At 39.9% G+C, this 12,046-nt stretch overlaps 1 protein-coding gene across 1 annotated transcript in view; it reads right to left on the bottom strand.

Annotated features, from left to right (window-relative positions):
- Positions 1-12,046, bottom strand: part of PPM1H (protein phosphatase, Mg2+/Mn2+ dependent 1H) — a 136,199-nt gene that overhangs the window by 70,752 nt on the left and 53,401 nt on the right. The window contains exon 2 of the mRNA XM_032181136.1: positions 2,636-2,801. Coding sequence (XP_032037027.1) covers positions 2,636-2,801 — 166 coding nt within the window. The remainder of the gene's footprint in view (positions 1-2,635; positions 2,802-12,046) is intronic.

Genomic DNA, 12,046 nt, shown 5'->3' on the forward strand with positions numbered 1-12,046 from the left:
TACTTCACAGCATAAAAATACAAAAAAATAGAAAAGTAAAAGTATAATAATTATAAAAATAGTATGGTATCATTATCAGTATCTTTTTTTAAATTATTTTTAAATATTTTCAAGTAGCAAAAGATGTACCAAAGAAAAAACATCCTAACAATTGCTAGTGTAAGAGTGCCCTCTAGTAGAGATAACATTCTCCAGAAATATGCTGCCTGCCTTGGGAAAATATATTACAAATTTCTATTCACAAGCTGTGGTCTAATAACATGGTAAAATAGGTTTTACACAGCTAAATTATGAGTGCTACAGCACCTTCAAAGGTCACGTAGTAAACAAGAAAATCTGTAGATAAGAACACATAAAAACCAGGATGAGTAGCATGGAAGCAGTACTATGCTGTATAGATCAGCTGGTTCTTCATTTCCGACACTATGCACTCTTCTGGTCAAAGTATGTAAGAAATAAAAGAAAGTAAAAATATTTTAAATAAAAAGGTTTCTCTCATTAAAGCTGAAAGAAAGTAGCTATTTAAGCCAAAACGGAGATGAAAGGTACAGGATCAAAGTAGGAAATACACTAATAAAGAGAAGAAATTGGAGAAGTCTATGAGCTATTTCTTTCTCATTACGCAGGGCAATGGGATATTTGATAAGGCTAACAATCATTCAGTCTAAAATGAATAAAAAAATCAGCTTTCAAAAACATGTAATCAGTTTATAGACCCTACCATTATGGTGCCATAACAGTATGAAAACCATAATGATAGATAACATCAGGGCTACTGAAGACATCTTTCCTATAATGAAATAAGTTTTATATTCCTGTATTTTGCATGCAATCTAAACATATTAAGTACTTAATGTTTGGAGAAAAATACCTTGTGAGGAAACTGTGCAGTAAAGTATATACAAACCTAGCATGCCTTTTGCTCTCTTGGAAAGAAGCATCTGATACTACTCAAAACTGGAAGTTTTGCAAAAGACTTGCGAAACATCACTGTGAACCTTTATGTTCTGTGCATGCTTCCAAAATATGAAAACAGAGGCAAATTCAGTACAGCTATATCCATCCACACCATGGATTCAGAGGTCCCTGATCTGGTTTCCCACAAGCTAGGCCTGGAACTTTAATGAGGTGTTAGAGCATCCCTACCCAGGTCAGGGTCTGCTCCAGGGTCCTTTTAGTGTGCTATATGCATGACAGCAGTACCTTTGGTGTCAAACAAACCCATCACATGGACCAAATACGTTGTTGCTTATCTTTGTGTGGTTTACATATGTGCCTATGCACTGTAGTCAGACACTTGCTTCATTAAAAGCAATTAATGCATACAAAAATTAAATACACTCATTGCAACCAAGCATTTGCGTAGGTCAATAGCAGAGAGCTGCATGGTCTTTCTAGGACAGAGTTTTTTGTTCTGAACATAGACTATTAAAAATTCTTTTTTGCCTTGCGAGAATGTATGCAAAACTGATTAGTCTCAACAGGTATAGGGCACAATTATTTATCCTAGAGGGTGTAAATATGCACTTGGAAAAAAAATTGTGACAGTCTGAATTCAATGGGGAATGTCAGCACGCAGAAACTAGCACAGATGATTTTAGGAAAGGTTTGAAAGAGGAAAGGACAAGACTATTTGCAAACCTGAGTCTGAAGATTTTGCAGCAATAAGGAAGTATGAAACAGAGCAGGGGGAGCACGAGGTGAGGAGGGACACGGTACAAGAGGAAATTCTTGATCCTCAGGACCTCAGTGACCCCTGCAGTCATCAGGTGTTCATCAAGCCACGGGGGTTTTGGGAAAGAGACTGAAGCAGACTTGTAATTACTACATGGTTTAAAAACAGATGAACAAGCAAAGAAAGAAAAGATGTTCTTATAGTCCAACAAAAGGCTAATCAGTACTTTGGGAGAAGCTGCGCTCTCCCAAAAGTAGAGAGACAGCATATCCACAATGTCTGACTCCAACATCCAAAATTTAGGGAGCTTGTATGTCTGAATCTAACAGAGTATCAATTGTTGCTGGAGCCTGAGCCCATGCTTAAAGAATGGATGAAATAAGACAGACGAAGAACAGAAGATGATTACCAACAGAGAAGTGCATGATGTACATCACTCTCCACAGAGAGGGCCGCTGTCCATGATCACTGAATTCAGGGTGCCGGAGGACCTTAACCTACCTACACAAACCAAGTTTGTGACAATCAATCCTGTTTCAGTAAGAAGAACCCAAATAAAGTCCAACTCTTCATAAAATGGTGAAACCGTATAAACAATGATTCTCTTATGCTTGCAGTGACCTTCACTGGACAAGATAACCACAAAAATTAAACTCAGTATTTTGCAGCGGTAAATTTCTCAGGATTATGTTTTCATAAATGAATTATAAAGGAAAATCCAAGGAGTACTCTCTTCTGCATATTTAAACTAATATGCAAGAAGCATTTTTCAGTGAAAAAAATATATAAATCAAGTAGTAGAGCTAAGAAAAATTTAGTTACGTGTTCTGTATTTACACAGAGATTATATCATGTAACTGGAAACACATGAAACAGTAAACACTTGGAGTTCTTCTTTCGGTGTCCTATCACCACATCCTTTTATTTTTATTTTGTACTTCTCCACAGAAGTCTGCTTACCGAGTTGTCTTTCAGTTGGAGACCTTCTCCATTTGGCAGCGATGACCTCCGTTTTGTTGAGTTCTTGTTTGGTGTAGAATTTGCGCCTCCAGATTTCTTCTTGACAAAGAGGACTTCACAGCTGGCCTGATCTTCATTGTGTGTACTCTTCCCTGCATTTATTACCCTAAAGAAGGAAAAAAATCAAAAGAGAAATTAAGGGACATAGTCCAAGTTAGTGAAGCACAGAAGCCTCCAACTGTATCTTATATATGACTCACGAGATAGTATTGCAAATGCTAACTGAATTACAATACCTGACTTTTGTACACACATACACCCCCCCCACACACACATGCATACTTGCTTGTTTCCATACACCTACATTTGGCATAACCAGCATTTCTCACAGAACTACGTGAATAAGAACCAATGGTATCACAAGCATGTTTTACCCTTAGGCATGACACGCTTTTCCTTACAGGGACTACCTGATGGTCATGTCTGATACCATTTATGCCTCCCTGTTGAAACATGAGATCCCCAGTTGCTTTTCTACGGCAACGTCTGCTATGCTGAATAATGAATCTGTTGGCGCAGGGTGTGTATTTGGTCAAGTTCTGAATCTTGCACAAACAAAAGACCTGCTGTAAATCTAAGAGTTGTTGGCACTAAAGGTACAAAAGAGAGAGAGGGAAAAAAAAGGAACTACTGTTGGTCTGTTGAAAGGACAGACTCTGCCTTGTATTCCAACAGGCAAATTGCACCACGGCAACACAGAGATGCATGTGCCCCCTTTGGCACTGCAGCATAACATATAAAAAACAAAACAAAAAATACAGCTCAAACCCACACTCCTCTGTCCCATTTGCAACTTGGAGAGCAGCTGACTTACACCAAGAGCTGCAAGCATGCAGAAACGACCACCAAGATCTCAGTACAGCTCTGGGCAGCCAAAGGTATCCCCAGACTTACACCACGGCTGCTGATGTCTACTCAGCTGAAGTCACCAACATTGGTGAGACAATAACCAAGACACCATTTGCTTGAGGCGGCATTTCCAGCACTAGAGAAGCACAGTTTCATGTCAGGCACACAGTGTCTTGAAAAACAACTGCTGCCACCCCAGAAAGCACAACAGCTTGAAGGCATGTCGTAATCCTGACGGCAAGTTGAAGACATACGTGAATTCTTGATCTCTAGTGTTTTGATTACAGTAAAATTTTACATAACAAAAAACCTTGATAGAAGTTGTTGGAAAGCAGAGAAAACAAAAATTGCAGGCAGGCCTGCAGGGGACTCTGCATCAGCTTGTCTCTTCTTGCGGAAATGTCAGTTCTGTGTCAGTCTCGCTTAAAGATAAAATATTCTTTTGATTTTTTAAGAGCAACATGGTACTGTAACATGCAAATGAGCATTTCTTCCTTCCAATAGAAGAAACATGGTTATACTCTGTAAATGCATCCACTCCAGTTAAGTGCTTGCAGAAAGTTTGCTTGCAGTGCTGAACGTTACACGCTGCAGTCACACAGAAGAGGGATTTTATTTGCAGTTAACACCTGTATGCATAACGCCACCAGTTGTTTGCAAGTATTTCATGTAAATAAACACCAACTGTAGATAAAATCATTTTTGAAAACAAATAAAAAGCATAGATTAAGGAGCCTGTAGTGATGAGGCACCTGTGTGTGGTTTAACCACGCGCATTCTGTAGTCCCTCTCGTTTGAGCAAATGGAGATACTGATCAAAAACACTGAGGCAATAAGCTTCTAGTTTGAAAACCTGACGTATAATCAGAAATAAAAATACAAATACCAAAGAATTGATATCAGCTGACCAACACTTCTTTAGTTTGAAAGGCTATGAGCATGATTAGAGTAGTGCAGTAGCACAGACAGAGCAGTTTTATTATAAACACTCTGTTCAGCTGACTACTTTCCTTACTTATGATGCTGTTTTCAATCTAGAAAAGACAAATTGAGACAAAAGCTACTCCTTACAAAGCCCACGACACTCCTTAGCACTTCTCATTCCTTACGAAAATTACTGAGGTGCTCTGGTCTCTGAGCTTGGCAATGGACTTCAGGACTTTAACAGCAGGAGATGTTCTGATGCTCAATGGTGTGTTAAGTTACACACAATATGGTATCATTTTACAAAGCTCTTACCAAGAAAATTTGTCAAGGCACTGAATGCATGAGAAAACCTACAAGAACAAAGTGACCTGACAAGCCAGCCTGGCAGGCAGCTGCTGTGAGACACACCTGGCAGCTGAATCTGTGAAGCAAACACCTTGCTAGGAGAGGGAATGGCCAAAAGGAACCCAGCAAGACTGAAAACCAAAAGTACATGGGGGTTGGGGTGTCAGTATATTGAGGTGGGAGGATTGGGGCTGTGAAAGCCAAGTTCCTGCTTACTATTCCAGCTTTTCCAATTATTTCAGAAATAAATTACTCATAATGTCAAAACAGTGCTTATGGGCACTACAGGCAATGCAGGGTCCAGATGCCAGAGGTTCCCCTCTCCTGATACGGGCGCTCTTCTGCCCTCACATCCCACCTCACACCCTAGCTTCTGGGAAAGGGCTGCAGGAAGCCCCACGATTTTTAGTCTCAAAGTTTGGCCTATGTGTTTGTAATTACTAACCCTGATGCCTAACACAGACACTAGTAACACCTTCTACTCCAACAGCTCTGTGTCACTGCTGTGTTTTGAAATCCTTTTCTCTGTGCAGCTTCTTAAATCCCTTCTGGAGGCACTTCTTTCAGCCAGCTTTCCAGTGCTGTTTTTACTGTTGTCTTTGCTCCTTGCTCTCACAGCTAACTCATCAAGACAAAATCCACATCTAAACTGCTTATACAAATAACAAAGCAGAACTAACAAGTTGTTCATATCTCTAAAGATAACTCTTAATTACACATCTTTTAAAATTTTTAAGGAAAACCTACCACCCCCCTCCATCAATAGAGGAAATGCCCCAACTTCCTAAGCTTTTTGGTTCCCCTTCATATTTCTCTTTCTGTCCACCCCTCAAAAATGTTATCCTCCACTAAAGTGAACAAAATGAGATAAAGTATTACCATATCACATTAATAAAAGAAACACCCTTCCAAAAAAAAATCTCCAACCATGCAGTTGTCCTCACTTCCATTATATCATGAATGCAAGTAATAAGAAAATGTCAGAGAGAAAAGGGGGAGAAAAAGATAAAGACCTATAAGTCTCTAGCTTTTACTTGAACACATTTTCAAGGATTTTTTTTTTTTCTCTCCACATAACAGTTCCTCAGGGAACTGTTGAATTAGACCTGTTCATGATCAACAACTCCTTCTGTCTTCTTCCCCATTACCCATTTATCCATTATCCAATCTTTCATGAAGTTCAGCTCAAAAGGCATATCTACTTTGGATCAGAAGCCCCTCTTTTTACAGTATTGGCTATCTCTACGGTGTCAAACACGCATTGTTCAGTAATAAACATGCAATCCTGTGGCTTAGCCCATGGTAAAGTACTGATAACAAAAATACATTCCACTTTGCAAACAGGAGCTTCACGAAACCTGCATGGCAACGTGGTAGGATTTCATCACATTTGCAGAGATCCCTTGATAGACACTTCAGTACACTACAGACCGATCTGATTTGCTGAAAGCAAATCCCCCAGATATGAGCCAGCTAGTTTGTCTGGCTCACAATTAGCATTCTGCTGGTATCTCACAAGACCCCAAATCCCATCTGACTGAATGGAGATGTAGGTCACGCTGTGCTTCTATTCTTCATTCATTGAGCAGAGCTCAAACTCCCGTTACCAACATCACTGATTACAAAATCCTATATTTATCTTGAAAGAACAAACCAGGTCAGTCAAACAAACCCTGGACAGCTTCTCTGTAACCAGTTCCTAACAAAAACACAACCAACACATCCTAAGTCTTCTGAAGCATTCTCAATCAGCCCTCTGTTTTTCAAGTTTACATCAATACATTTACTCTGGGGAACACCTTTGGCTGTTTTACTCTTCTCTAAACCACACGTGAGATTGCATGAAGATGTATTTGCTCCAGCAGAAGCTCCAAGGAAGCTTTAGGAGGACTCTTTTACCCTGGTCTAGATCTCAAACTATTAAAAAACTTAAATAAGTAGTGCACATATATATATATGTATTTTTTTTATTTTTGCAAAACTTATGTCTCATATCTTGACAAAAATATCTGGGAAATGCAAACAGTTTAGCAGAAATACCGAATGATGCATAGCTACAGCAGTGTTCATAAAAGTGCTTTTTGAAGCTTAAGGACTATGAGAGCTCCAAGACTTCTTGCACCAGGGAGCCACCATGCACCAGGAGAAGCACAGGAACTGACTGCACACCTACTCCAGACTGGCCTCAGCTCAGAGATAAAACTCATTACCAGGGCCCTGATCTACCCCTTCAGTCACTGACAAACACTTGCAACCACATGATAAGATCCCAAATCCTACCTGCTTCTCTCCTACCACAGTTCCTCTATGCAGTTACTGGGCTACATCAAAAGAAGTGAGGCCAGCAGGCCAAGGGAGGTGATTCTCCCTCACTTCTCTACTCATGTGAGACCCCCCCAAGCACTGTGTTCAGCTCTAGAGCCCCAGCACAAGAAGGTCACGGACCTGTTGGTGAGAGTCCTGAGAAGGGCCACAAGGATGTTCAGAGGGCTGAAGAACCTCTCTTATGCAGACAGGCTGAGGGAGTTGGGGTTGTTCAGCCTGAAGAAGGTTCCAGGGAGACCTTACAGTGGCCTGCCAGTACCTAAAGGGGGCCTGCAGGAAAGCCGGGGAAGGACTCTTTGTTGGGGGACGGAGTGACAGGACAAAGTGGGATGGCTTTAAACTAAAAAAGGGGAGATTTAAATTAGATATTCAGAAGAAATTATTTACTATGAGGGTAATGAGGCACTGGAACAGGTTTCCCAGAGTAGCTGTGGGTGCCCCATCCCTGGAGGTGCTTTAGGCCAGGCTGGATGGGGCTTTGGGCAGCCTGGTCTGGTGGGAGGTGTCCCTGCCCAAGGCAGGGGGTTGGAACTGAGTGGTCTTGTCCACTTCTGAAAAAGATGCAGAAAGCAAAGCCTTAAATAAAAGACGAGTTGATGTTCTCAAGTTGCTGCTTTCTTATAGAACACTTTTCTCTGTAAACTTAATTTAGAAAAGGCTTCAACTCCACCCCAAAAAAAAAAACGAAAGTCCCATAAGATGTTAAAAAAATACCTGCATTAAAAAAAAAAAAAAAAAAAAAAAAAAAAAAACTCTGCAAATTAGTTATGTCCTTCAAACTAACCCATGCCTTTCAAAAAATAAAATCTTCCAATCACCAAAACATTTTTTTCTACTAACCACATATTTATTTTCCTTCCCCCAGGACATTCTCTAACTCCATCATTTGTCTAATTAGTAGACACGTAATCCTAACATTCATTAAACCTTACAACCTGGAACATACTCCTGTCTTCTTCATTATCAGTTTTCAGATTACCAACAACTCTAAAGAGTTATTCTGGTCACTGGGGAAGTAAACAAATCTTTTTTCCAGGAATTAATGTATTTATTCAATAACCACAAAAATTAAGCAATGATAACCGAGAGCTTTTGTTGAGGTTATTTCTTTATTTTCTGTAGATCAAAGTGACTCTCTACAATTCCTGCATCTACAAGTTTCTGGAAAAAAAAAATCAATTTGTTAACCCTCAAGCAAATAGAAAAGCTTTTCGTATCCTCCTTAAGGCTTATCAAAAAGGAGGTAGACAAACACAAATATATCCATGGGCAGCTCATTGTTTATTTTGATTTTCAGTTTAAGGCTGAGGATTGAGAGTGCAGCAGGTACCCTCAGCACAGAAGTCTGTCCATGGTGCAGCACACCATCCTTCTAGGCTCCAGCAGCTCAGAGGAGCTGCAGCCAGAGCCTCCTTCCAGATATATATATATATATGGAGTGTATATATATATATATATATATATATATATATATATATATATAGTATACTCCAACTGGGGTATACTCGTGTCACCCTGCCACCATCAGTGGGACAACAGCTTGCAGCCAACCTAACCAATAACACAGAAGTAGCCTAGATTAATTAAAAGTGTATCTGTGAACAGCAGACGGTATGTTCCTACAATTTTCCTTTATAATTTCAATAGTCATCATTTCACTAGAATGAGGATTAAGGATACCATACAAGTACCCTCTTTCATAAACGTGTTGCTGGCTTTTCTTCCCCACCCTCCATCCCCACCCTTCTCTTTCTTTTTTTTATTTTTTCCTTCCCTCTAATGGATTGGCATTGGAGTGGATGCCACAGCCTTTTTCTGTGACATCTCATTTATAGTCTTAGATTTCCAGGTAGGTGGCTGTTTCCCCCCCTTCACCCACACAAGATTTATTTCTGCATTGGGAATTGACTTGAAAGAGATTTCATTCTATCTGCTCAAATTCTCCCACAGATGAAAGGAAGCTTTTGAAAGAGGCTAAACAATTTCATTCATTCATTACTGTAACTGTGATATTGCTCACATCAAAAACAAAATACCCACTAGTATTGTTTACTGTGGGCAGAAACCAAAGCCATCCATGAATAATTTGTCTGAATCCATGGGTTTACATAAAATCTTCATTTCCTTAAACAGGCTGGAAGTGAATTTTTAGCCAAAAAAGATGAGTCTTTCAATACTTCGGTGTGAAAATTCGTGGCTTTTTTTTGTGTGTGTGTGTCAGCAATCACACCAGCATGCAGAGCCAAACCCGCTTTAGGACTGAGCTACAAGCTATTATACCTGCCAGGCTGATAAGGAATAAATATGGGATTAAAATAGGCGGGGTCCAAAAGTGGAATGCGATTTTAAATTAAAATATATGATAGAAGTCAAAAACAATGCAAAAAAAAAAGTTTTCACAAGTTTGGTGTAAATGAACACAAGCTGGAAATGCACACACGGCCCACCACCCACATACACTTTCCAAAAAAATACTGAACCAAGCAACTAGAAGCAACAAGGCAGTTTTAGGTCACAGTAACAGAGCAGGCTCCATGATCACTAAACAGAAAGGGATGAGCAGCATCTGTGTTAGTAATTAGGATGTAGGAAACTACATGAGTAATGCAATGGTCAGTGAGCCTGCAGCAGATGCTGAGCTGGTCTGGTGGGATGCAAATGTGGTTAAGAGTGATCTCACTTCAGGGCTGAGCAATCTCAGCCATGGCTGGAAATAGAAATGCCCAATTCTCCTTCTTCACTCCTTCTGTACTGGCTATCAGCACTGGATGGTAAGAGGTTGCTAAAGCAAAGATGATCTTGATGCTGTAAAAGCAAACCACCATTTATTTAAAGCACAGTGAAAGTGCTGGGGGAAAACAAACAAACAAAGAAAACTAAGCAAGAGACCTGGAGGATAACAGGACAAACTTCAGGTTGACCAGGGCCCTTCTAACCTGATGTCCACTAACACACTGCCTTCCAGCTTTTTATTTTTGGAAAAACTATATTTGGAGATATTTCCATGGTATACAGGAAGAAGTTACTTTGAAGGTTCTTCACTGATGTTTCTTCTATGAATAGCATATACAGTCTGGTGAAGCTTGCCTTTAGATGGGTATATTTGCACAAAAAAACTGAAGATTTTCATGCATAATTTGATTTTTCTAGATTGTTGTTGTTTTTAAGGCAAGAAATGGTCATCGCCTTTGGCTACTGTGACAAATCAAAGATTGAAATTGAAGCAGAAAACACTGAGCAACAAAACAGGTGTGAAAAGAAAATGAACCTTTATATAGGAAAATACTTCAGCGCTGTTCATCAGCCTGAGAATTGCCCGTGGGCTTCATTTTACACATTAGGATGGACAACTCCTGAAACTGAAGTACCCAGTTCAATGTTCAGAAGTCATGCTATGCACATCGTGATAGTGACTTTTCTGCATGTTGTTCCCAGCCACTTTGCCACACATGACTTGTTAATTTGGCCTTGAAGGGTGATACTGAGAGTTTACTGATGAGCAACACTTTCCTTTTGGCTTCGCACTGAGAAACAGCTCTGTGGATAGCAGTTTTGAGCTGTATTTTGATGAGAAACATCTTTGGCTCAATTCTTCAGCCCACACTCAAAGGGAGAACCCAGCTCTTCTCTTCCCTTGGCTCTGATGCAGGGGAACAGCAGCCACTCCTGTGCCTGTTCCCAGGAGCTGTACAAGTCCTTACGTGCACAAGGCTGAGGATAAGCTTGAACATGAGCATTGGTTAAAAAGATGCAGAGGCAGGGACAACAGCCTGCCCCATACCCCTACAGAAAGTGGCCCTTGGGCCTCACAAATACCTACTTTGCCTACAAGCTCCATACTGCTACTACTAAAACAGCAGCCCCACAAACAGGACACCCAGCCAAATGCTCAATTTGAATTCAGAACATTTTATTGTGGCACATAAGTGAATGTTTGCACATGGCAAGGGTGCATGAAGAAAACAAAATGCCGTTTTTGGTGATTTCTTTTCCAAAGTTCTACTTACGAAAGCACATCCTAAATAAACCCTTTCTTCCATAGAACAATGCCAGTTACATGCAAATAAAACCTCTCCTTATACTTACTCTGAAGTGAGTTATATGTTTAGAGGATTTCAGTAAATCACATGCCATTAGGCTATGCTGCTGTGAAGTGCCATTGCAGCTCTCTCAGGGTTAAGAGAAATCATGATAAATGGCTTATGCAAAACTGGTTCAAGCTTCAAAAAAATTATCTTTCATATTTAGCATGTGTGAAAGTTAACTGCAACAGTTTGGTGGTGACAGTACTAATCCCTTTTATACAGCTGTCAACTTAAATTAGCCCCAAGCTAATCTTGGCAAGTGTGACAGAAAGTGTACACATTTCCACAGATAAGCACTAATGCTTTATTCACAATAACCCGCTACTACAGCTGCTATTGTGAAACCCCTATAACGTGAAAGATGTCAGTTTGGTAATTTATTCTCTAAAAGTCATTATAGGAAACTCTATATGTATGCAAGTACACAAATGCAAGTCAAGAAAAAAAAGGAAACATTATGTACAGCTTTGTTACCAAGAATCCGTAAGTAGAAAATCAATTCAAAGCCACTCTTATGGTGGTTATTTTTAGGAATAGCTTAGAGAAGACATACACCCTGCTGCTAGAGTTTTACGTCCATCAATTCTCCTCCAGAGAACATTAAATGGCAGGTCTGCAGGAAGGGGCCACGTGTAAACCACACCACAATGACTCTTTGCCATAAAAATGTCCTCAAAACTTAATCTTTTAGGTCTACTATTTAAATTACTTTTCTAGACCTTATCTTTGAAGCTGTTAAGATATAAGCTAAATGCAAGACAAAAGCAAAAAAGAGACTGCAGAGCACTGGCAGCTACCTTCATCTTGATAGATCTTTATC

This window comes from Aythya fuligula, chromosome 1 (genome assembly GCF_009819795.1).
Source record: "Aythya fuligula isolate bAytFul2 chromosome 1, bAytFul2.pri, whole genome shotgun sequence".
NCBI lineage: Eukaryota > Metazoa > Chordata > Aves > Anseriformes > Anatidae > Aythya > Aythya fuligula.